General features: G+C 36.7%; 1 protein-coding gene across 2 annotated transcripts in view; it reads right to left on the reverse strand.

Moving 5' to 3' along the window:
* dym (dymeclin) overlaps window positions 1–27,945 on the reverse strand; it is a 50,369-nt gene that overhangs the window by 16,284 nt on the left and 6,140 nt on the right. For both annotated transcript variants that reach the window (XM_024299784.2, XM_024299785.2), the window contains exons 7-14: window positions 27,381–27,506; window positions 26,114–26,250; window positions 19,201–19,386; window positions 18,896–19,074; window positions 17,737–17,862; window positions 17,470–17,583; window positions 17,255–17,349; window positions 13,007–13,106 (exon numbers count right to left, since the gene is read on the reverse strand). In XM_024299784.2, coding sequence (XP_024155552.1) covers window positions 13,007–13,106; window positions 17,255–17,349; window positions 17,470–17,583; window positions 17,737–17,862; window positions 18,896–19,074; window positions 19,201–19,386; window positions 26,114–26,250; window positions 27,381–27,506 — 1,063 coding nt within the window. The remainder of the gene's footprint in view (window positions 1–13,006; window positions 13,107–17,254; window positions 17,350–17,469; window positions 17,584–17,736; window positions 17,863–18,895; window positions 19,075–19,200; window positions 19,387–26,113; window positions 26,251–27,380; window positions 27,507–27,945) is intronic.

The raw sequence follows: 27,945 nt of genomic DNA on the forward strand, positions 1-27,945 counted from the left end.
ATTTATACTTTACTAACACATATTCAGGTTATTGAAAAATCCACAAGTATCAATAATCGAATGACAAAGATTAGGTACATAATTACGAAAGCAGACAAACCATTATTTCAGTAATCCTTTCATCTATCCAGAATAAATATTCTTTGTGAGTGAACATACTAAACAAACAAACAAAAAAACCTGATTTATTTAAAATTTCTTATATAAGTCGATAAGATCAGAGCACCCTTTATAATGCTTTAAATAATTAGTATTGTAAAAATATAACAACAAATAATTTCAAGAGATCCAATAGGCAGTTAAATGTAAAAGAATACCTTTTAAATTATTAAAATACACAATTTATATATAAAAAACTACAAAAACACATTTTCTGTTCTAAAATGTGATCTCAAGCTTCCAGAAGAGCGATTCTATCTTGTCCTTTAGTTACTGTGTTCATAACAATGTGTCTACAAGCCAGACAGACGCCAGTAGGGGAAGATAAGGTCCTGCTTGGTGGGTTTCATGGTGGCACGCAAAGAAGAAAAAACAAAAAACAGTGTGGGAAAAAAAAGAATGATCTGTAAAAAGATGAAACCAGATGGTAGTAAAATAGTAAATGCATTCATAAGATGATTGATTATCAAGTGTGACAACTGTGGTCAAAGAAAAAGTTATTGAGAAACCAGACAGAAACCTCACATGAGCTTGTTTTTTTAATACAACGCAAAAAAGAACACAGATACAAAAAGAAAGGCGAAAAGTTTATATTTCTAAGGCTATTATATTATATGTATATATATATATATTTGGTGAAAAATACTGCCCCAAACTCAGTCAAAGAGCCTAGAGATTAGTTAATTAATGCTGAGAAGAATCAAAGACTCTGACGAAGAAACCACAAGTCCAGAACATTTAATGAAGCTCATCTGAATGCAAAAGACATTTCATAATATGGGTATAAAGGTTGACTAAACTCCATTTTTAATGAGGCCACTCTCAGAACTGATCATGAATCTGCACGTCAAAAATTAACGACGCGGGAACTTTCAACATAAAAGAAAATCACATTTACAAAGTAACGTGTGACGGCAAGTCAAAGCTACAATACAGACTTTAGCCTTGGGTGAAACCATTCCCTCTCTGAGTGAATAGAAAATTAAAAGGAATACAAGATTAAAGAGTTAATTCTAACGTAGAAAACAATACTAAAAATACTTCTAAATGCTTTGCTGCTCAGGTGGAATCTGTCCATCATAAAGTGGACTCAGCACAGGTGGAAAACACTGCAAATGTCTGTCAGCATAAACATACAAACTACTACATTAAATGTATAAAGTATTGGGAAGAGCCTGGCGATACAATAGATGTCCAAATACGCATCGTAGGATATGTCCTATGACTGTCCGAGAACTTTTTTTTTTTAACTTTTTTGACAACGAAATATTAATATGTCTTTCATTTTAATAAAATTAAATTTATTTAACATTCACTACATGAAGCACTGCAACTGTATACTGATACTGGCAGCGACGGCGCACAGAGTTCTGCGCAGCAGAGATCTTGTTGTTTTGGTCGTGGAGTAGAGCTGCTCAAAGAGGCTCCGTGTGCTCTGCTACCAACTAGGGGTCGAGGTTTTAGATAGAAAAACTAAAGTAAGATGCTGAAGGACACTCATAAATAATAATAATAATAATACATATCACCAAATGAAACATCACGATATGTCCCCAATTTTATTTTTTCCCTACACCCCTAGTTTGAACTGGGGGTCTAACTGATCATAACAGGCTCCCATAAATAAATAGATAAAAAACTGAACTTTATTAAACCACTCTGATCAACTTTTGATCTATTGTAATAGTGTTCCCATTGGTCTTTTAATAATGATTATGATGCTTTCAGCCAAAATAATTAAAAAAAAATGTTGTTTTCTTGGACATAGAGCAACTCCCAACAGCAGCGATTTGAACAAAGAAATACCCAGAAATGCAATCTCAAACTTAATTTTCTTTATATATGCCCTCCATCATGAAAAAATGTTTAAAACACCATTTTCATTGAGTGAGTCTTTAACCACAATCTTATTTTGCAGGAAGCCTCGCCTTAGACAGAAATCATTAGCAGCTTCCTCTGTTTTTGCATCCTGCTACATATCAGGACTTTAAGGACAGCACTCCCCATTTAGTATTATAATTCTTCTTGAAAATCTTAGAAAAATATAAACAAAATATTTTAATCCCAGCTTTGCGCTGATCCAAAAATATTTTAGCATTAAAACCACACCGCTGTTAGTATTAGATATGTCAAATGCTTGCTTTATTCCGCAATAATTTTTGTGCTAAACATCATTAATCTGACAGTGACCTGTTTTTAAACCCTGTTTTTGCTATAGTCTTTTTCAGAACAGGAAGAAAGCTGAGAAGCCACCTCTGATTTGGACAAACCATCTGTAGCAAAACTGCATGTGGTTGCATTTAATAGTCCACCTTCAAAAATGTGTAAATTATTCCTTATCCTAAAACATCTTTGCTTGTTGTGTGGTCCTTTTAAAAGAAAAAATATGCACAAGAACACGGAGAGTTCTTAGCCAGGGGTATTAAAATAATTGTACATAACAGTATTCTGTTGTGCACAGGCGTGAATTAGACTTGCAGCACAGATGCAAACTCTGCTTTGCAGCGATTTTTCAACAAGCTGGCCCGGGAAGGTGTGCGGAGTTTCCTCACGCAGACACAAAGAGACTGGAGGGAGACAGACGAGCAAGTAATAATGAGGACCGAGTGTGTTTGAAAGGCAGAGGTGGCTTTTTGGAGCTGGAATCCTCTGCCAAGCTTGGTCTGCTCTCCTCTGTTCTGCAGTGGCAGGCCATAATTAGACAGAGAGCTGGGACACATGCAAGAGACAACTCAGTAGGAGGAAGAGGAGGCAGAATAAAGAAGAGAGGGACAAAAATGGGAGCATAGAAAATAAGAGTAGGAGAGAGTTGATGGAGAAGGCGAACATGATGTGGAGGAGGCAAAAGCAGGAGTGGAAAGCAGAGTAGGAGTGAGGGATGTCTAGTGTGTTTGTTCTCTAGCTCAGCACCCAGCTTAATTAGATTAGTCTGGCAGGAAAAAAAGCCACACTGGGGAATTCAGGTCACATGAAAATAGGCTAGCTAGACGTCTGCCTGGCCCTGCGTGTATGTTTGTCAAGTGGATGAGATTAAGAGGTCCATGGTCTACTTGAAACCCAGACAGGATTTAAATGTCTTGCTTTCTGCTGCCTCTACTTCCCTCTGATCATCTCCACTTACTTTCACAAAAAAAACAGAAAGCAACCGATGCCTCTGTTTGACTGAATGACACCATTTCTGATTTTTCTTTCCTCTCCACTCCCCCCGCCACCTCCTCTTTGCTCCCACTCACACATTCATGCAATTTTACAGCCTGGGTTGCTGCATTGCCCTTTAGTCACGAGCACTTCTGCCACTTTTCATGTTGTCTCTCTCTTCCCAGGAAAACATGGCCTTCAGACAAGTGTTGTATCATTAGTCTCAATGGTCCTGGCCTCGTTTGCCAAATGTACCCTTTGAAATTTTCCCAGAAATCTGTGGGGGGTACGCTCATGCAAGTCCTCCACCCACGTGAATCCAAGTCTTCAATAATTCGGACCCGACAGTGTTTACTTTGCAGGTGCATTTGACCTCAGCTAACAGCTGATAATTGAGCGGACACAATCCGCAGACACAATCAATGCCCGTCTGTCTAGCCGTTCTTGCACACCCAAAGTATGCGCAAATGTTTGTGTGCGTGGATTGTGTTGACAAAAAAACAGACACGTAAATCCCTGAAAATTAGGGGCTGGCGTGATTAAACCAATAGCTTAGCGATTCCCACTACTCATCACTGGAGGCTGTTGCAGGGCAGACAAACCATGCATAATAGAGGAGAGGATTGTCAGAGAACTGACGAAAACAGATGGATGGACAGGAAGAAACACCTTAAGAAGCCGATTTGTCTTAAATCTGCCAAATTTCAAGCAAGTTCACAGAAAAAAAAAAAAAAAGAATGTGTCATCATTGTGAGCCAAAGAGAAATAAATAGCTTCTTGCGAAACGAGATGAAGCTAAAACAAGAGATCTGAATAAAAGAGGGGGAACTAAGCCAACAAATACACAGACGGCAATGGTCAGACTGGCTGAGTAGCAGCAGTCTGCCCCGCCGTTTGGGAGTCCTTTTTTTTTTTTTTAAATGGGTCATTGTCTGACCTGCATTATGGCACCACTGCCATGTCATAATAACACCATTTTGTGGAGCATTGTGTCCAGGTCAGCTTCTCATTACACCATAGCTTCGCACATTACACACAAAACATCCTTTGTTGCAGGCACACATAGAATAAGGCAAAAAGGCAGGGTTTGACCCCCAGAACAAGAGCAACATCAGCACAGTCTCCCCCCTGGTCTGAGCATGGAGTCAAAAGAGGGGTGAGTGAAGTTAGTTCAGCTAGATGTTGAAGGCACAAGGACATATACTTAGGAGCTGGAGAGGAGGCCATTCTGAGCTACTTAAAGAGCAGCAAGAGGTTAAAAGGTTAATTATTGTATCTGCTAATGTTATTCTCTGTTAAAAGTAAGAGTGGGAGATTTTTACATGTTAACAGCTGTCAGTACAAAGTGCCAGAGAAAAGAAAAATGTTCACACTGGCAGAAAAAAAAATCCATATTTTGCTGTATTAAAAAACAAATGTACAAATATTTAATCCTCTTGTATAAATTGAAAAAAAAGTCCTTTTTGTATGCCTCAATGTACAATAACTACACAACTTTTTAAAATTGAAAATGTACCATTATATCCTTTGACTTTACTTAAAGATATATAAAAAAAAACATGAATATAAATTGCTTTAGAGCCAGCTATGTACTGTTAACAGAACGTTCTATTTTAATGAGTTAAATAAGCTTTGTGTAGGTTTTTGATTCCAAAACATCTCATTTTTATTTTTTTTGTTTTGACTTCACAAGACAAATAAAGTAGAATTTTTATTTAATTAAATATCCTGTCAAAACTGAAACCAAAAAACTGATCTGCATAGAGATCCTTTCTTTATTACGAGTTTTTTTTTGCATAAAATGTAATCCCTGAGATATATTTGACATAAATCACACTGTCTGCAAAGTTAGCGTTCTATTAGAAAGTCATATAACACCTGACGGGATCAAGTCATTTTTTTCATTTTTAACTAGTGTTTCCAGGTTGATTATAGATAAAAGGCTTTGCATCATGCACTACAAGTGTGCACAAATCTCAAGTAATTGGATTAAAAACAAATAAAGGCCTACTCAAAGCAGCACAACTGACATCAGTTTCTTAAAAGCTGATGGATGAATTAATTCATTAATGGATTTATTTAATGCCAATTCAATTCATTATAGGTTTTTTTAGAACTCAGTGTCATGTGAGCCAGGATCAAACTGTTGACAAGCTAAAAGAAAGACTATGTGTTGATACATATTTGGAATTCAGTTAATGAGTACATGGCTAAACGTTAGTGCTACTATTTTAATAAAGTCATTTGATGTGAAATTTTGAGTACCGTAACACTCCATAAAGCACAATGCTAAAACATAAAAGAAGAAGTGTGAGTAGCTACCATTTAAAGTACATATACTTAAAGGACATATACTTTAAAGACGCACTCAAATGAAAATTACGTTATTAGTGTTTTTAACAGGTTCTTGTGGCATTTTTCTCATTATGGAGGTCATATTTAAAGAAGAAACTTTTTTTTTCCTAAAATTGTTGTGACTCAGGAGCAGAGGAAAAAATGCAGTTGGAAAAACTTAAGTTACTTTGGGAACCTACAAGCTTCCTGCTCAGCTCCATTCTGATAAATCCAATTGTAGGCAAAAAGATCATGTACGTCTTCGCTTTCCTTTTTGTTGCATTGGTAATATTAGGTTGGGAGCGGCTTTAAGCTAGCGGGAGAAAGTGTAAACAGATGGACAATGGGAAGAGGGAACAGTCCCGCCCACAACTTAGAGGCAAATTTCTAATGAACAAATCCCACTCTGCGTAAACTATTTCCTAGAAAACGACATAAGTTGTTTGATTTTGGCTAAAAACTGCACAATTATCATTAAAAGACCACTGGAAATTTTTTAAAATAGATCACTAGATGATTGGAAAGGGAATTTAATTTAGTGTAAAATATTTTGAGATAAATAAATAAATACAGCTAATAGTCACTTTAAATAAAACATTAGATAAGTAATCATATAGAGTATAAATTACAACTTTTACAAACATTTACAAGAAGAAATTCTGCACTATAGTTGACCCCGGCAGCACGCTTTTAAATAATCTACAGGCTGTGGTAGCTGTAACAGATGATACTGAATTTTGCAAAATAACTGCTTAGGCTTTGTAAGAAAGTGGCAAATTCCTGAAAGCTGTGATAATAAACAGAAGGCATAATGTTTATTATATGTTGATATATCCTCCTACTCTGCTCCCTTCCAAAAAGAAGAATGGGGCTGCAAAGCGAATGCATACGTCTACCCTGGCTGTTAAAAAGAGATCACAGATTGTGACTCAATCAGGACACATAAACACATAGGCAGGGTGGTCCAACATGCTTCTGGCACAGTGTGTTTGTGTGTGCGTGCTTGTAGTTCCTTCCCAGAAACGTGCAACAGTAAACAGATGAAGAGGCGGAGTAGTAACATAACCACCACTACTGCCTGGGAGCATAAACAGTGACGAACGGTGCAACACAATGCACCATGATGCATAAGTCTCTATTTTTTGTGGTAATGTTTGTATTTTTAGACACATCCTGCTTTTCACAGCACATAACTCAGACGTGAAACTAAAGATCTATGATCAGAGGTCTAGAAGCTACAAAGAGCAATCATGAGGCCTCATGAGATCTTCTCCGCTTGGTCCGAGAGCCTCTAGATCTTTCCCTGGGGGGTTTAGGAGGCCTTAACCCCTCACTCTTTCTTCCTTGACACTAACCAGATACAGCAGCGCAAACACATTCATACAGAGGGGGTGTGTTCCGAGTGTACATATGTGAGAGGCAGACATAAAAGAGAGGGAGGAAGTCAGACAGGGAGGCGCAGAGGGGAGAGACGTCGGCACAAGGAGTCCAGCTTAGAACCCAAAGCTTCCAGCGTCTAACAATGTTATTTTTTCCACATCTTCCACTCTGTCTCTCCCTCGTAAAGAGAGCAATTACACGTCCAGGACAATCCCACATTAAACAAACATTAGCTCTCTCAGCAGAGCCAACGTAAGCCAAATTACATTGTTTCCAGATGCCTGTCACAAAAACACACTTGTACCCACCCTAAAGCCCCCCCCCGCTTACTCCTCTGCTCTTGGCCTGCTTCTCCTCTTTCAATTGTTCCTTTTTTTTATTTCTCCCTACAGCTCCCTAAACTTCCCTTTAAGTTTTAGGTTCTGCTTTTTGAACAGACTCTGGGAAAGCTGTTTCCAATTACGCTGCCACATCCACCACCAAAGGAGAAGTGGGAGGGAGGAGATGCCACAACGAGATAGCAGTGCTTCTGGCAGATTCCAAACCAGAGATAGACCACAGCTAGAGAGCTAAATTGTTAAACCTGCGTAGATAAGGAAGGCTTTATATAAGTTTCATGGAAATTTGAGGTAAAAATGGTAAAGAAACGCAGCTGGAATACCAGCAAACTCAACACATTTTTCTTGCAATAAGGAGTAACATCCTCCTGTCCTGTTTGTCTAGAGTTAATTCCAGAATATTGTGGCAGAAGAACAAAGAATGATCAGTGTGACAGTCCTTATGCCAGCTGTCGGTTGCAACAGAAGGGCAATATTGCTATATGAAGGGTGCCGCCACCCAACATTAGTCTAGACTAAGCTTCAATTACAAAGCCTCGAGCATCCATCCGTCATCACCTATCATGGATCCGTGCAGCACAGAGCTACACGCTAAACAGGAAAAGCCACTACTGGCTGTTGTACTTGAAAACTTCAGGGTAAAAAACAAACAAAAAAAAATCCTGATTAACATAAAGTTTTATTTCTGGTCAGTAATTGTAAGCCAGTGGAGTATAAGACAGACATTGGTAGGGTTTTCTAAAGAACACAACTTCCCAACAAGGCAGGGGACAGTTGCAATTACCATTAACAAGCTGTTTTTATAAATAGAAATACTGAGAAACTTTTTAAAGACCCACTCAGATGAAAATTGTGTTTTTAACGTGTTCTTGTACAATTTTTGCCATAATAGAATACATATATAAAGAAAATTAAATGTCAAATTGTATTTCTGAGAATCAAAAACGTTGAGAATAAAGAACAGATTATACAAAATATGTCGTTGGAAAACGGTTGACGCAGAAGCTACAATCGGCGGGCAAGAATCTCCCTGCTCTGTTCCATTCTGATGCATCCACTGTTGACAACTAGATCCATGTACAGTCCATCTTTCTCCTCCAATATTGCTCACCATTTGTGTTGCATCTGCAATGTTAGGCATGGGTTGTGAGGGGCTGTAAGCTCGTGGGATGATGATATATTACCGTATTTTCCGGACTATAAATCGCGCTTTTTTTCATAGATTTTCCAAGGGTGCGACTTATACTCAGGAACAACTTATATGTGATTTTGTTAGACATAAATAGGCTCATATTTGTTATTTTCCCCACTTAAACCAGTTGCCTTTTGGCGGTTGTTTCCCAATAACAACCACTAGAGGGCAATCTAGGTATGTGTATCAGTATCTACTGCTGTCAGCTGACAGAAACGCAGAAGAAAAAGTGGGTTATAAACAGACAGAAGAGCAGCTAAAAACTGTCATTTAGATGCAGCTCCTGCAGGCTAGAAGGTAACAATCGCCGTAAGAAAAAGACAAAAAACTGCTGTCCCAAACCCAGAATGGAGAGATGATTATAGATGCTTTTGTGGAGCTCTTTAAATAAATAACTTAACCTCTCAACATCATCTGTATCGTCTGTGTATTTTAAACGAGATAAACAGCCAAAGCCTCCATCATGTAGCGATGAGGCTACGAGATAAACAGCCAAAGCCTCCATCATGTAGCGATGAGGCTAAAAACTTCAGACAGCTTCTCCAATGGGAGTGTCTAGTTTATGAACACATTTTTGGACAAGCATTGAGCATTAAATTAGACGCACTTCAAAAGATTCAGCGGACTCGAATTTGACACATGAATCACATTTGATGTCAAATGCAACGTTACATCGGGCTTTTTCAATTTGTTCATAAATGTTGGACTATTCTCTTAAAAGTGCGACTGATACTCCAGAGCGACTTATATATGCTTTTTTTCTTCTTCATTATGCATTTTTTGGCTACTGCGACTTATACTCCGGTGCGATTTATAGTCCGGAAAATACGGTAGTTCCGTCCACATTAAAAGGTGAATTTCTCCAATAGCTCATAAGTACTGCCACATGAACTATGTCCCAGAATATACAACACAGATTTTTTGATTTTGCCCAATACTTTTTGAAACAGATTAAGAGATGATCGGAGTGGGACTCCCTTAATTCAGGTAAATGTGTCAACTAAAAATTACTTTAGGTCAGAGGTCTGAAACCTTTAACACTAAAAGAGCCGCTTGGCTTTGTGGCTTACAGATTAAAAACTCAGCAAGAGCCACTTGGCCCCACTTCATTTCTGCACTTCAACAACTGAGCTTACAGACACTAAATAGTAACTTTTCTTCCTTGGATTAGAAATGCAAAAAAAAAAGCAAGTCAACATGGTATTTTCTATAATTATGAATTTAGATTGCCTTCATCCTTTTAGTGCTGAGTGTAAACACAACAACGCATGTAGAATTCATTTAAAAAAAGTAAAGTCGCAAGTATATTTTAAGAGCTAAATAGTAACTAGATGCCGTTTTGCAACAGAAAATAAAAAAATGTGCTTTAATCTTCTTCAAATAATCCACTCTGACAATAGACTAAGGTGTATACCATAATTTTGCTCGGTTATGTAAAAAAATCGAATAAAAATTAATAAATAAAACTACAAATCAGTTATTTATTCAGATTGTTAGTATTGTTCCTCATAATGGAGGGAGATCCATGTGGAGCTCCAGACTCTTAGGTTGCAGACCCCTGCTTTAGGTGTTAAAAATGTTAATATTAATGAGTAGAATTTTAATAGACAGAAAGTTAAAGCTCTAATACGATCAGGATTTCAATACAAACAAGGAGCCCAAGAATACACTTAAAACATTTCTAAAGAAGCTTAAGGACAGAATAACAGGGACAGGCTAGAACAAATCCATGACCTCAATCCTGAAGAAAATTGTTGGGGACAATTTAAGACCTCCAAAAAACCAAACAAACACCTGATTAACTCCATTAGTTCTCAAAAAGGAACCGGGTAAAGTCAAGGAAGTTACATAGAGGATTTGAAGACATTCACGTCCCACTCCAACTATATATATATATATGTATTTAAAGTCATTCCCAGTGGGCTTTAATTATTATTCTGCAGCTTTTAGCCAAAATCAAAACGCCTGTGTCACTTTGTTTAGACATATTTTCTGCAGAGCAGCAGAAGCTCATTAGAAATTCGATTCTGGTTTGTAGGCATAGAGTGTAGGCGCAGAAGTTAGCTGCACTAAGTTCCCAGCATTCCTTGTTTACACTCTCTCCCACTATGTTATAGCACCTCACAATGTCTTCCATTATGAGAAAAATACCACAGGAATATGTTAAAACACCAAAAAACACAATTTTCATCAAAGTGGGTCTTTAAAGTTTTGATAAAAGCTACAATGCAGTGTTTCTAAACTGAAGATAACACTTTGAGAAAATGAATTATTATAACGTATTATTGACATCTGAAAGTAGGGCCTATGATAGGCTGATAGAGTTTAGCATCATAGAAGCATCAGCTAAGAACAAAGCAACTTTATGAGGAAAAAGCAAAGTAATTATTGCCGTTGAGGTGTGGCTTGTGTATATGTGTAGCTATTGTGTAGGACACACAAGCATGTTGGGATTGTTGTAAGCAGATTAAAGACAGAAGAACTGATCAAATCCCTCCAATTCAGACAGAACCCAGACAATCCCAGACAATTAGACGGAAATTCAAGTACTACATACATGAAAGCAAATACAGTGATTCTGAAACAAGTGACAAGTTTGACTTCATTAGCCAAAAGAAAAGAATAACACCAGACTACAAACAGAACTCAAACAGAAACACGACTGTTTACCCCCACAGACGTGGGAATAATGTGTTATGAAGTACAAAAGTCATTTGTGGCTCAAGACATAATTAAACTCCATTCATGTCTCAAGATGTCTATGTGTATGAATGCACAGGCTCTGAAGGACAATAATACAGTATGTCCTCCTGCATCAAAAGATGTCAATAAACTCAAAGTTGGCCCCTGTTTGTGGATATTAGACATGGGAACCAATGTCACATAGGGTTAGTGTAGTCTAAAGCTGAAGGATAACAGCTGTATCAGAGAAGTTGACCAGCTCTGTCGTAAAAGTCTGTGACCCAGACGGCATGTCAGACACTTTTCAAGGAAACGAAAACCCTTGTAAAACTCCCATGAAATATGGTATAAATTTTCCACACGCCCTTGAGCAACACGCTGAATCTCCAAGAAATTCAGGAGGTGGCGAGGTTTGGCAATTTTTGACATTTTTCACAGTTTTTTAGCAGTTTCACTTGTTATGTAGCAATAGCTGATGGATAAATAACACTAGCGGAGGGAAAATACAATAATTTCAAAGAATGTAACGACATAAATACATAGTTTGATTTAGATTTACCTCAAAACAAGTTAATTTGCTCATTTGAGCTAATACTTTTAAATACTAAAAGTTTAATAAACTGGTTATTTAAAGACCGTTTAAAAGACTGTAGATACTAAAGTCACATTTTTAGTTAATTGTTTTTGATAAAGCTCAGAAAACAAAAAACAAAATGGGTTTGTGACGTTTATTAGAACTGAATAAACGTAAAAATTAAGGTTATGTTCCTGTTGAGAGGTTGTAAGCTTATTATACAACATTTTATTCACTAAAAAGATTGTTTCAATGATTTTAAGTGGACATAAAAGGATCATTATTGGCTGATCTTTCAAGCACAATTTGTTTAAAATCCCATCCAGTCATCTTTTGATCTCTTTTTAAAGTGTTTCCAGTGGTTTTTAATGAATGGTTGTGCCATTTTTAGTCAAAAATAATAAACTTGTGTCATTTTCTGGGACGTATTTTTTGAAAAACGGCAGTAGTTCATCATAAATTCATCTCTGAATTGTGGGGAGGACATACGGCGGGAAATAAGCCAACACTCATTTCCATGACATACTCTCCTCTTAGCTTCAGGTCCTTACAACCGTAATGCAACATTTAGCAGTGCAACTAAAATGGCAAGCAGTTTGAACCAGTTCCCAGTTCGGACAAGGAAAATAAAAACATACGTGATTTATTTGTCTGCAAGTGGTGGTCCCTTTAACTGTAGTATGTCACAACTACAAGCTTTTTTTTGCCCCTGAAATACAACGATTTGAATAAAGAAATACTCAGAATATGTACTCAGTATATGTCCTCCATTATCAGAAAAATGCAACTAGATTTTCATTAAGTGGGTCTTTAAGAAGCTAAAGTGATCAAAGGCTCATTCAACATGTGTATCATGTCGCCTTCAATATGGTGAGAACAAATCACTGCTACTAGACAGCTGGGTAGCATTATTTTTAAAGTTTTAAGCTTTTCTCAAAATATAATAAAAATACAACAATTATTAAGCGAAACAATTGCCATTTTATTCATATGACTTAAGATTATGGGCTTATATTTCCTGTTTTCATTGCTTTTCTTGTAAACGCTGGCTGATTTGTTCTGCTTTAACTTTAAACACATTCCAGATTGCATATTTTTCATTCATGGGTGTGTCCGGTTCCTGTTCCTTATCAATGAGGACATTATTTTGGCAGCTATTATTAAGCTTAATACAAACTGAAAGCAAACGTGTGTGTGTGTTTTACTCACATAGTCTGGTAAGGCTGTGCTGTCTCCTTGTCTGCCTCTCAGAGACTGTGTTGCTTGCTCCAAAACCTTGTTGTGCTTTTTGGAAAGCAAAGCAAATAAACTACAGAAAAGACAGAAAAAGAAAGTGGGAATGAAATGAGATGCTGGTTTGGAGTGACATTCGGACCAAACACACCAAAAACAGACTATAATACTATAATACATGACTGCTTACACTATTATCTTTAAAAAAAGGAACAATTATTCTGAAAAGATTGGACGTTTCATAAGCATTAATAAATGATTAAGTCTTTTTTATTATTAAACCTTAGTGAATCATTTTTGCCAGGTGTAAATGACATTTATTGTGTTTCAAAAACTGAAAATAAACGAACAAGAAAATAAAATGCAAAGCAGGCACCCACTAAGGAAACTTGTGTACACAATGTACGCTTTTATAGCCTCTTTTAAAAGTACACTTGTCCATCTGTCAGCAGAGGAAACAAACACGAACAAGCACACACACACACACACACACACACACATAAAAGTTCTTTATCTGGAATAATTACCCAAATGGAGTTATCAGAGCAGCTATGTGGATGTCAACCTGTCAACTTCATATCTAATGTCAACGGCTCTAATAGTCCCAGCTATTCAAGGAACTGTTGTTCCACATTTTAAGATTTTTTTTTCCCTTCGTTTTGAATCAGAGACCACCAACCAAGGTCCACCTGGCACGTTAGACACAATAACACTGTGTGACTGCGTGCCTGTTCCATCTGTCATTCATCCTGAGGCAATGATGGACACGGTCCAAGAAACAGTGGCGCGAAAGAGTTCCACATTACTTCCATGATCATAAAATCAGTTACGAAGCCTGAGTGGTGACAGACTTGCTTCAGAGACCGCAGATGTGAAGGTAGCTTGTCTATTACTCTAATGGAGCTTTGATCTGGACATCTGGGAATATTTTCCAGACTTTTAAGCCTTGGAGCGGTATTGGCAAAGATGTATCTAAAATTTACAAAAGTAAAACAGATGCAGTCCATTTTTCCTTAAATATCTATATTTTACAGGGGTGTAACAATTAATCAGCTTAATCAATCAATTTATGTTCCTACGATTCAACCAGGTTGATCTGTCTGAGGTAAATTGCTAATCAAATCGACCCATACAATTATAAAATCATTTCAAAATTAATAAATTGATTATTATTGATACTGGAAAATACCATTTGGATTGAGACTTAGTAGGTTTATTTTAGGACAATGTAAAAACATGAGCAAAATAAATCTTTAGTTTGAATCTTGAATTATTTTGAAAGAAATACAATAAATCTGTAAAACTTCGATTCCACTCCTATGAATGGAACTGTTAAAAAGACTCAATACACCCCTAATATTTTAACACAGAAAGTGATTTATATGATGTATTTGCACGTTTCTCTTTCCATAACTATCCTTCCATTCATGCTATTTCTTCTTAGTTCTTTTGTAATAACATCATTCATGCCGTCGAAAAAGAAGACGAAGTAATAAAACCACTTGTGAAGCATTCAATGAGAGCTTAAAAGACAGTTTACATCCTGGACTGGTGAGTCACAGCCGTAATGCCAAACAAATACAGACTCCAGAACAAAACTTTCTTTGTATGCACTATTCAGCAAACTTCAAGCTGACGGAGAGTGAAATGGAACTGTTCGTACACGCGGTGTACACAGCCATTCCATGGCCATCTCCAGTCAGGCATTGACATCCTGGAATAATCTCAATGAAATCAGGATATCCGCTGTTTTAATCTAAATGTGACTTGCTCCGAACATGACCTAATTATGACTAAAGGAAATATGGTTTTCTGAAAATTAGTTTTTTTGGAAGTACAAGCAACCCACTTTATAACTGAATTAGTATTTGATAACTGTAACGTTCTAAAAATGATATATAGTATCTTTCTGTGTCATTTTGTTTCATCAAGAATGAAACAGCTTTTGCTGTTTTTAATGGTTTAAGGACCATTTTTAAAGGTACTATGATGCAAAATGCATTTGCTAAATACAAGCTTAACCCAAGCCATTTAAAACCACCAGAAAAACACTCCCAGATATCATAAAAAGAACAGAAACAAGCTTTCGAAGCATATAATGGAACTTTAGTGTGTATGTACAACCTGCTAAATAAAATAGAATAAAAAAAATGTAACTATTTTGAATCAACATTTAAATGAAAAGAGTATGAATCATAGTTTTAAATTTGGTAGCAAAAGTCAAATATTAACTTCTGGTGAGCTAAACAGAATACTGCACATTTGTAAAAGAAAGAGCCGTTAAACTAAACAATGTGATTAATAATGTGATTAAATATTTAGAAGACATTTATTTTACTGCTGATAAGTCTACAAACATCATGATAAAGGAGCATGGACTGTATTTATAGTTTATAAAATTGTATATGATTTCAGTAAGAAGTCATTGTGAAGCTGCAATGGAAAAATAAAAAGTTTGATCATCAAAATACAGTAAAAGAATGACTATAATAACATAAAGATGTGTGGTTATAGCAGAAAAGGAAAAATTCACAGCTGACCATTACAAAATAGTGGGGGTGCAAGAAAAAAATTAAATTCAGTGAAATATCGTGATACTTTATTTGGCGATACTTGTATTGATTAAAATTTTTAAAAATGTGATATTTACTTATTATAGAAATTAATCTTAAATTACCAAAAGAAAAGCACCATGAATTTAAAGCAACTTGTTTATGAGATATAGTTTCAGTGCTTAATGTTCTGATCATTAAATAAAATATATTTTACCATTTTAGTTTTGTGAAAAATGTATTCATATTCAGATAATATTCATTATTTTAAAAGTTTGGCGATACGATACGTATCGCGACACACCAAACTCTTGCTAATACACGCCCCTACAAAATAGCACTATCCTGTGAGGCCTTCCTGTTGATTGTTTGAAACTCCCGTTAGGAAGTTTTCTCCATCTAAGCTAGTTAGACAGTTTAGCCTGGCCCATAATCATCATCATCATCATCATCATCATCATCATCTCCAGACATACAGTCAGCTGCTCCACATCATTACTGGTCATAAATGTAGAGATTCTATGTTCTGACTCCAAGTACCAGAGTCACAGATATGAAAGAAGACACAGGCGCTGAGATAAGAAGATCCTTGGATGTGCATGAATGTGTGCACGTGTGCAGGGAGGAGAACAGTTCTTCCTGTGAGCTTGAAGTCAACAAGGACAGAATGGCTTGAAGCTTGTGTGGCTTCCACTTTGTTCTTTCTTTCCATCTCTATTTACTTTTCTTTGAGTGGGTTTGAATGTTGTTTGTCTTATGGGGTTTATTCAACAACGTTAATAGTTATGTAAATTTAAACTAGAATTGTGAAAAAGAATATAATATGTAATTAGTGTAATTAATAACTATGTACAAAAACATAAAAAGGCAAATTAATAAAAAAAAATGCTCAATTGCTTTTTATTTAACAAATTTAACTAAAAAAAATATGGCATTTAATTCCGGTTGGCACTCCAGTGGCCAAGAAAACACATTTATTTTTTACCTATTAATAAATGTACACTTTCACATAGTAAAATCTTGAGTCCCATCTGTACATTATCTAAGTGCTTAGATTTTTAAAAACCGTTTTGAATTTTCTTTCTAAACTATTTTGTTTTTTTTTAATGCAAATCATGTGAGCAGTTTAAAATACATTTTTCTTCTTGGCACTGAAACCAACTGGTGACCTGTAGAGGGTATACCCCACCCTCGCCCAACAGCAGCTGGGACAGTCTCCGGTGACCCGAAAGGGATTTAGTGGGTTAATAAACTGATAAATTCTATTTTTCACGCACAAAATGTAGAACTATACGACGCCTTCACTTTTGGCCCAGCGCCCTGAACAATAACAGAGAAGCATGATTGTTTTTGATAGAACATTTATTATTGCAGTCATCAAGTCTTGTTTATTTCATCAAAAGATTATTTTTAATTTTGTGACTTTTTTGTGACTTGGCAGAAATTGGCTATGAGTGGCTTTCTGGAAAATGCTTACGTTTAGACACATGGGATTTTTACAACTTTTCTGTTAGCCTACAATTTTACTCCGCCCCCATCAGGGATGAAAAGAAGTTAAGCAGCCCTCAAGAAAAGGTTTGGGGACCCTGATATAGAGTAACATGATACGCTGTTACTATTAAAAAAAAAAAAGATTTACTGTATATTTGTTAGTGATTTCCACTCTCGTTACCTGATGATGCGCTGGGCAGCGTACTGATGCAGACATCTAAACTGGGCTGACATATTAGCAAGTGCAGCGAGACAGTTGGTGTGAAGGTACTTATCCTGAGGACACACAAACAGCAGACACACAATAAAACAGTTTACACGTGCTTACAGCTGACTTTTCGAATTTACGTTTATTTTATAGCACAGAAGCAGATCGTAGGAGTAATGGATGCATACCCTGGTCCGCGTCATGTTGAACTGGATGGTGCGAATAACCACCAGGATTAGCAAACTACCGAGGGAGATCTCAGTTAACGACCTCTCCGTGTACCATGAAATATTCTTCAATACCTATAAGAGAAGGAGGCACATGCGCACTTAACAAGAGTGACACGTGGATGCTAAAGATTCAGAAATGATTTAATATAACCCGAGAAGGTAAATTATGAATGAAATCATTGACAGGAACAAAGATGTGATGAGCATAATAATGTTTCTACATACCACCTCGTGGATGGAACGATTGAAGGCATCATCCTCGGTGAGGATGAGGAGAATAATGAGGGCCATGTAGACATGATGTGAATTTCTCTCCTCTACATGGTAAAGAATATCGAGGATGGGGAGGACCTGAAGGACAGAGACAGGTAAGGAAAATCAGCAGAGGAGAAATTTGGAAAGACGTTTGCTACTTTTTACTATGTTACAATTGACAGTACAAAGGAAGTGATATTTAAAAGGTTAATAGAATTTCTAATTGGAGCTCTCTGATCAAGCAGAGGTGCATAGTCGGAATGCACATTATTAAAAAAGGTTTTTACAAAAGTGATATGCTCAACATAAAATAAATATTTAGAATTTCGCATTTCTGCTTGGTGCAAAAAATTGATTTTAAGGTGAATATTCAACACAAAGATCTGTTCTTTTAAGATGTTAATCATGCTGATGATACATTTTCAATATATTGCACAGCCCACTGCTTTTATAAATAAATAATTGACTAATTATACAACCAACTGCATAAATAACAAGAGAAAGACAATATAACAAATTCAGAAATGTTAATCCATTTATTTTCAAATGGATTTTAGAGAAATATCTAAAAATTGTGCACAAAAGCAGCTCGCTAAAACACCAGTTTTATTAAAGTACTCCAACTGAATTGGATCAGTCTGGAGCCGTTTGTGAGGGAAGGTATAAATACTGAGTGACAGGAAGGTCGAGTGATAGTTCGGCAGAGATGGTCTCAGAAAATAAATCATGGCAGCTTCCTGGAAATCTAAAACGGTCGTAAAAATATTGTTGGATTCATCTTATATGAAACAATTCTGTACCAAGTCTACCATTTTATTATGCATCTCCAAATGTTGGGGTGACACCATACATGCACTCTGATCCAACACATAATTGGTGTCATCGTACGCATACTGAAAGCACCCATCTGTCACCATTGACTGTATATCTATTCCCATTGACTGAACAGCAGGCTGTGGATCAACCGTCTCACGCCGCGTCTGTCTGGGAGGACTCCACAGGTTCTGTTAAACTGTACCTCGTCACACTGAGGTGGATTTTCTAACAATGGTTCTTCCTTCCACCTGTCTGAGAGTGTCACACTGTGACACAAACAATGAATGAGTGCCTCTCCATCCTTTCCACCCACCAGATTGTCCATGTCAGTTCTTGACAGGATGTACGTCCTCACGTTGGCGTTCTGGTGAAGAAGGGTGTACAGCAGCAGGGTGGCTTGGTCGGAGCGCTGCTGCTCACACAGAGCTGTGTACAGGCTGTTGAAATTGATCTGGAAGGTGTGAGGGTGCTCCGCAGGCGGCGACGACGTGTCTACACAAACAATGGTAAACATTGAGAATTGCATCTCTATTTCTCTGATATATTTAGTACTATGTGCTAGGACAACTGTAACAAAAATGTACAGTTGAACAAAAATATTTACAAAACTGTAATTACCTTGGGTGTTTCTGAAGCAGGTAATAGCCTGTCGGTAGGGGTTGGGCCAGTCGGGCCCGTCTGGCAGATTGGCTAGAACCAGCAGCAAAAGAAGACTCTGATTGGATAAAGGTAAGGGGTTGTGTTCTTGGTCATTTTCAGATTTGCTGCCAGCTCCACCCAACGTAAAGACACTCCACAGACCACCTGGAGAAAGAAGGACACAACATTTAACAATTTAATATAAACCAACTCCACAAGTATTTGGATATCATTTGATTTTGATGCTCAAAAAACCTTTAAGTAAATATTAGTGTCAAATCAGGCCTGGAATACTGCAACCTGCTTGACCAGTAACTTGTCCAATTATGCCAAAAATACTGACACACCGAGTCTACCACTGAACTGATGTCAAGATGCCTGTTAGCATGTTTGTGATCAAACTGGCAGGAAATGAGCTTTGAAAGGCTTTGTGTGAAGAGCTCACATCAAACAGAATTGCAAAGTATACTCCTTTTTTCCAAATATTCTTTTTACTCAACAAAGACAATCATTAAAGTTTAAAAATAGCACCTAAATGTAGGCAGTGAAAAATTCATAATAATGTTAATAATATGCATGTCTGTGTCTGATTTAAACATTAAGGTTTCTCAGACACTCAAATGTATAAACGCTCGAAATGTACAGTTTTGGGTGTGATATCATATTTTGATTAATAAATTAATCGTGATTAATTAGTTAATGTCTTTATTGATTCCTGTATATAACATTGAACACAAGAAACATAATGATGTTCAGGCAAACTGTATATGAGATACTTTCCTAAAATACCTTCTAAATAAGATAATTATTAATCTCACCCAACACAAAAATATTAAATCATTTCCAATAATTTCATTTCTAAACATACATATTTAAGGTGTATTCTAACATTTATGAATACAATGTTTTCATGCATGATGGTTCATTACTTTTTTTAATTGATGAAGCAGCTTTTTAAAAACCAACATTAACAATTTTGACCTTCTGTTTTAGCTTATAATCGATTAATATTAATCTTTTTTGATTTAATTGATATAATTCCAGTTATTAAAGCCAGAAATCAGTGCATGGTTTCATAATAACCGCCAAAAGTCATTTACACTCTTACAGTATTGTTTTTGGTGGTCCATAAGAATAAATGCACATAAGAAACATTTTGGGAACGTGCCATTGTCGTGCAGTATTTGTAATGCTAAAGCAAGTTTCACACACTTTGGCGTACGGATGATGCTGTTGTATGGTGCTCACAAAAAACCCTAACAAAACATAACAGAAACCCATTTGGCGTTCTCCATTGCTTTATGTTTAAGATATACAAAACTAGTTTTGAAATAGTACATTTTGTGAGTATAATTTCAAAGAAATGTTCAATAAGCTTGTTCTGCAATGCAAAACAACATTTTGCTTCCATGTGGCTCCAAACAAAACACTAATACCTCTGTTTGTTTTAACACATAACCTTTTATTCTTTGGAGGGAGTAAAAAGCAGTGAACACCACTGAAAATGATAGAGAACTAAAATGATGACATGCATTTAGCATTATTACAAAACCAATCAGGAAACCCCAGAGTTGACCTGTCAGTCTAGACGTCGCCTGAGAACAAGCTCTGCAAAAGAGTCTGCAGAAATAAGTGGTTCGGCTTCTGTGTGGGGGGTTTCATGGGAAGCGACAAGGTTTCCATATGAGTGACAGCTGTTCCGCCCTTTTGACTGATTTACACTTCACTGGAACAGCCACAAATAAATATGTATACACGACGCGACAAGCTGATGGAGCCACAGGAAAAACATCACCTGAAATATGAAACAACACAGACAACAACTAAACAGCTGATCCAGCTACTGATGCTGCAGATACCTGAGCTGATTTGTTGCCATCTAGAGGCAAAGTGGAGATCTTTGGGAATATAAAGTGTTCTTGAAGAAAGAGTAATGTCAAAAGGATGCAGACTTCTTCTAAAATGTACAAGGTTACTGGAGCTGAAAAGATGAATAAATGTACATTTTTTGAGGAGTAATAATTTTCATTTTTACAAGCCTCCTAACTACATTATTCATTTTTATTTATTTGGTTTACTAAGAAGTTCCTTAATTAACATCTTCTCAAGGTAAGAACACATTATCAGTGAGAATGGGAGAAGAATGGCCAAACATGTTTTCAGAAAAAGAAAAATCATTTCTCAGCACCAGCCACAACCAGAAGTAAAGGGGAAAACCAGATCTATGAAGAGAAATGATGAAATCCTGCTCGCTACATCACTGGCACCGCAGTGACTGGCCCCACCGTGGCAGCGAGCAGTCTGGCAGTCACATTTCCTGCTCTCTCGCATTCACATATGCAGAGTTCCCTTCTACCTCCGTGGGTGCCATTTGTTATCCGTCTGGCTCGGTTCCCTCTGCCTGTTTGCCTGCCCACAACATAAACCAATAATACTACAATGCCTAGGCTGCTTAGGCGCTGGCCAGCCGCCCAGTGGAAAAGGAGGAGGAGAACAAGAAGCGGTGGAATGGGAAAGTTAGGAAAAGAGAAGGTCACGCTGACAAAAAGTCCTGTAAACTGAACTTTAGGACTTTGTAAAAGTTGGGAGCCATTAAAGGTTTCCTACCATAAGAATCATTATGCAAAGCACTTTGTAATTAATGTCTTTTCTATTGAATCTGAAAACCATATTTGCTTTAAAATGTTTTCTAAAATGCTTTAGTACACAGAAGAAATACAGCTTGGAAAGATGATTTAAGAACAAGTTCATCTGAAACTATGAGTGGGCCTTGGCTTTGTGAACAAGGTCATGATGTCCAAACAAGTCTTACATAATGCTCCCTTCTATAACAGACATTAACTTCATCAAAGCTGCAGTCCTTATGAAAACAAAAGCTGTAAATTACCTTTTCAAAGCTCAATTATTTCAATAATAACCTCAACACATAGAGATTCTCATTTAATCACATTCTCACCCCAATAGTGACCAGAGGAAGAAAAAAAAACACAAAAAGACTTCCAAAAGAGGTGACAGCTATAAACTGGCAGTGCTGGAAATGAGCTACAGCTCAGAGCATATGCTGCCGCACAGACAGATGTGAACAGACAGAGACAGACACAATGTGCTAATTCTTTTCTTGCATAACAGTAAAGGAAACAGAACGCCAGGGATTTGGGCCAAAGCTGTGGCCACGCAAGGATGCAAATCAACACACACGCATCTCTGAGAGTTGTGATGGTTCTCCAAAAATACACACAATGAAACATCCTTAAAAGACAGTAACCAAACCCATTAATCAGAATAACAATTGAACAAAAAAAATGAAATAATATTTCTCAAAAATTATGCAAATATAATTAGAAATCCGATATATTTTATGTTTTGCCCCAAAAATTCCCAATTATAAATTGTCATAATATCAGAATTTCTTGAACTTCACAATTTTTGAGGACATTCACCCACAATGGAGCAAACTTCACTTGACAAAAACCTTAAAATAAAAAAATTAAGACACCAACTATGCTAACAAAAGAACTAGCACAGATATTTGTAGCTTTGCAACGATTCGATTTGTGTAAAAATGTTTGGTTGATGATACGATTCATAGTCAATATTGGTTAATTTTGAACGATTTGATTCACTGACCTAAAATCGATCCAGAACATCTTCAGCCAAAAATCAAATCAGTGTCACTCAGAGATAAATACCTGGTACTGAACAGTGCAAGTGAAGTTTTTCACATTCCTTGTTTTTTGTGCACGATAATAAATTAATTAAATATGTGTACAAACAAGTAAAGAAGAATAAATGTCAAATAAATTCACATTTAAGTGTCATAAAGCTCAGTCCACTATTGTTTTTCCACATCAAAATAACACAAACAGAACTTTATTAGAACATAATACCAAACTGTATGGTCACATGTCTTTGCAAAATTCAGTGTTTCCACATATTGGACTGTAATGATGTGTGATCCTTTTTTGCAGCATCACATTACATGTTGTTCACTGTGATGGCACTTTTACCCTACTGCTCTTTTGGAACATGACATCTTTACATAAACCTATGTGATTTACAATTCTTCTCATTTTAATTTTTGTCCCTGTTTTTGTATTATTTATAATGTTTTTGCTTTTGTTGTCAAACCCTATGTGTTATTCTCTTAAATGAAAAGCTATATAAATAAAGATTGATTTGATTCTAATAGTGAGGCAAAAATAAATTAGCCAATTAGTAGAAAGTACTTTAACCTAAAATAAAAATTAAAAAAAGTTTTTCAATGCCAGCAACCCTCAACAAGGTTAACTTTCACAGGAAAAGTTGAGTTAAAACACAGAGAATGGGAGTTAAAAATAAGTGTTGTGTTCTGCTTCGCTCTCCAAGAATTCTTCTGGGAAACTGAGATTGTGTAAAAGTGGATGACACCGTAAAACTTTGTTCGTACTGCTTTGTGTGGCACAAATACTTTCGTACAAATGTTTCTATTAATGTTCCGTGTTAAAGAAATATTTGAAATTCCATTGCAATCATATTTTTGATCTATTGTAAAAGTGCTACCAGTGGTATTTTAATTATAATTATGCCATTTTTTGACAACATAAAAAAAAAAAAAACTTGCTTTCTAGGGCAAAGTTTGTGCAGAGTGACATGAGTTCATCAGAAACTCGCCACGGAGTTGTGTGTGGGACTGTTGGAATTGAAGAAAGCCTCTGCTGATATCCCATCATACCTCTCTCGCCAGCTTACAGACCCTCACAACCACAAGCTATCATTACTGGTGCAACAAAAACGGCAAGCAATATTGGAGTTTTCCAGCCGTACGGTTTGGAGCCAGATGCCAGCTCGGATGAACAAAAAGAAGAAAATAATGGATTTATTTGTCTGTAAATGGATGCATCAGAATGGACGCTCATTTCAGTTTCAACATCACAGCTGAGAACTTTTTCAAAGAGCATTTTCTCATCTGCTCCTGATACATCTCAATTTGAATAGAGAAATACTCAGGAACACAGTTTTAATCCAAAATTATTTTTAAAATGCCCTCCATCATGAGAAAAATGCCCCAAGAACTTGCTAAAAACACAAAAAATTGAATTTTTTTTTCAGTGGGAATGAAACAAAACCTCATTAGATTTGGGCCACTTTTGTAAGGTGATAGATGTCGATCAGGCAGTAAAACTATGTAAATTGAAGATGGATTGAAAATTAAACCAAATGAAAAAGTTTAAAGGACCTATATCATGGAAAATCAACTTTTTTTTAGCTTTTAAGTGTATTTTAATGTTAATTCCTCATGAAAAACAACCGTAAAGTGGTATTTTGCTCTATTCATGGACCGTTGAGCATTCCTCTCAACCCTGCTCTCTGAGCACCAGCTCTTCCCAATCCCTGAGAATTACTGGGTTCATATATATGAACGTGGGGGAACAGCCCCTTCCAGGAAGAGTCTGTGCTGCCATCACTGCCCCCTCAGCTTAACACACAAACCCTCTCCGCGGAGCTAGCGGTGATCGGCAAAACACTTCCATTTTAGCATCAACTCTGAGGAGAAGTGGCACCTCTTGCACCCAACCAACAGAAACAACAACGAAGACACGTGTTGTCATCATGAAATGGGCGGCACTCACGAGGATCAAAAGGCGGAGCCTCTGAAACCGAGTTGTCTTTCTTCCGGGTTAGAAAAAGAAGTATTATGTATGGATGGGTGTGTCTCATTTTGTCTGTTTTTTGTTTCATTTATTTTATATTTATTTGAAAAAGTATCAGAAGAGGACTGCACTGCACTCAGTTTCGTTGGAAAATTTACAGTGACTATAAAATTATGGAACTTACATGAAAAAATAACAAATATTTCATTGAAAATGGTAATAAATGATGATATATATGGGTATAGTTTACTCTGAAAGGCTTAGAATAGCATAATATAGGTCCTTAAAACTGAATTAACTCTGAATTGATGGCATGGTGTGTTTTTTGTGAATGGGAATTTAGCCATTAAGGACATAAACCTTTAAAAAAGCTGAAAATTTAATGAATAAAATAAAAAGGAGATATGGAACACTTGCTATTAAATAAAAATTTCCAGTTTCTTTATTGTTCTTTGATGCTACTTCATTGTTGGGACTGTCTCTTTTTGCACACATGCCTTAAAAAACAGAAAGTTATTAAACTAAATTTAGCCTGAACTCTTACAGCTTTATCATCATTTTCACTGGAGTTTGGTTAATTATAGCTGAATATCTTCTGAAATTGTTCATGAAATCACTCTTATATGCACATCTACAACCAAACAACAAGCATCTGTTGCATTTTCGGACAAATCCAGTGTCTATATGCATTCGAGACACAGAAAACAAGTGTTGTTTCTGAGCTCTGAGCATAAGGGAGCTTGTGTCTTTGTTGGTCTGCGTGTGTGTGCATAAGGGAGGCGGCTGCAGACAGACAGGCTCTAGGGGATTACAGAACAGGACAGGGCACCATAACTCATCAAGCCGATCACTGGCCACAGACAGACAGGCTGGGCTGAATGGTGATTGCTCACTGATAGGAATCTACCACCAACAACCAACAAAGAGCATTTATCCGTGGGGAAAACCAAGCACAATTTTCAGACTTAAAGGCATACATGGATGCATTCAACACAGTTAAACAGCCAAGCAAAGCGCTCAAAATGCATAAAATTCACAATGAGCTCTATTCATCCAGGTCCCATCATTTTCACACACTCATTTTCACACTTTCAAATAAGAATTGGTCGGTACATCCGACATTAAACTGAATTTAACTCACTTGTAACGGTGAGTTCTGCCATGGTTTCATTTTGTTACCCACTTAAAATGGACGTGGATGGATGTGGTTCAATTTGCAGAGAAAAAATGTTTTTTTTATGTTTTTGAGTGCAGAAACGTACTTGCCACGCCAAATGCCAGACCATAAAGCAGGCCACCTTCAGCCTTTGGCTCAAAGATGTGGGTAGGAGGAGGGCACTTCTCTTGTCTGATGAAGTTGTACAGCAGGGTCTTCACCAGACGGCTGGTCAAACACAGACTTGAGGAATGGAAGGAAAAACAGGTTTTAGTTAAAAAAATAAAAATCAACACAATGAATCCTAAAAGTTATGCAGATTTTTTACCTAAAATTAAGAAAAAGATGCAACAAAGTTTTCTGATAGAAGGACTAGTTCTCATCTTTATTTATCATCAGTCATGCAACAAATTGGTTTGATTTTCATTAGCTCCTCCCACACATGGCTGGGGGGGTCAAGCTTAAGAAACACATTGGCTGGCTATCGATGTGCTCTTGCAGAGACTAATTGTTCTAGTGAGACGGAAAAACGATTTTTTTTCCCATTGAATTTCTGGGCCATCAAAAATCAAGGGTTCAAAAATTATTTAGAAAGAAAATTCAAAGGTTTAAAAAATTCACAATCTGATGGAACAGAAAAACTTCCATATGTTTCCTTTAGGCTAATTTATTATGGATAATATAATTTGCGCAATTTCATAGCCAATGGAAACGCAGCGTTTGTGCGACATATTGAAGCGATGCAAATCTTGCAATTTGGGCATGAAATGTAAACAGTTTGATTCACTGCTAACGTCCTTGCAATGGTAGGTACCATCATATGTGGAGAATGACTTTGGTTAATCTTTATTTGGAAACCAAACACAGACATCAACAGGCTCGATGCCGTGTCTGGGTTCACCAGATAAACCAAATCTGAGTCCTTGATTGCTCAAAGTTCAACCTGGTTCAACTGACATCGTGTGTTCAGTGGACAAGTGTTTCAAACATAGAGCTCGAAAATGGTTGTAAAAATGTACATAGCATCATGTGAATGCAAGAGTTTTTAACGCAGAAGCCCGAAATAAAAGCATTTACATTGACTTGGAAATGGGCACTTGAGTGCACAAGAGCGAGTGCTTAAAAAAAAAAAAAATCTGGTATTTATGGATGTTTTTCCTCACACGTAAGCATTTTATACAGGTTATAAACCATTTGTTCAGTGAAAGTGAAATAAGAGACTTCTAAAGTACAGGTGTAACCCAGCATCTGCCGCTTTAACACAAAAATCACACGTGTGCGACGTTCACGACGGGTGTGTGAGAGCACACAGACCTAAGAGCAACATATTCCCCTCCATCCTCCAGCGTGTCATTACGAGTGCTTTCTCTCACCATCGGCCCTTCATAATGTGCTGGAAGATGATTCCATCGCGGAGGATGTCCTTATGGAAGAGCTGATAGGAGAGGAGCACCAGTAATGTGGTCACCGCTTCAAACAGGATGCTGTAGGTGATGTCTCTGCAGGAAAAAGACAGTTGCACGAAAGGTAAATATTTGCAGAAGATAGTGCTAACACGGGGTCATGCTGTTAAAGCTGCATTGTAGCCAGAGCGTTTTGCTACGATGTGGTGATGTCATAAAAGATGTCATAAACACAGCACCAAAAACAAACTATGCTTGAAAACATTATATATATATATATACAATTTAAAAAAAAACAGAATAAAAAATAGAGAAAATAAAATGTAAAATATATATTAAAAAAAACAAGATTTTTTTTTTTTAATCTTAGGAGAAGTTAGGGAAGATTACCTATAGTTAAAAGTTGTGATTTTTTTTTCTTCAGGGGTTTAGAAATGATTTTATTGTCACACTAAAATTTTCCAAACGAATAAATAAAATGTTCAATAATCTTGCTTTTTTAGTTTTTTAGTTTGTGTTTAGTGCACCTGCCAAA

The sequence above is a fragment of the Oryzias melastigma genome, linkage group LG12, assembly GCF_002922805.2.
Source record: "Oryzias melastigma strain HK-1 linkage group LG12, ASM292280v2, whole genome shotgun sequence".
Lineage (NCBI taxonomy): Eukaryota > Metazoa > Chordata > Actinopteri > Beloniformes > Adrianichthyidae > Oryzias > Oryzias melastigma.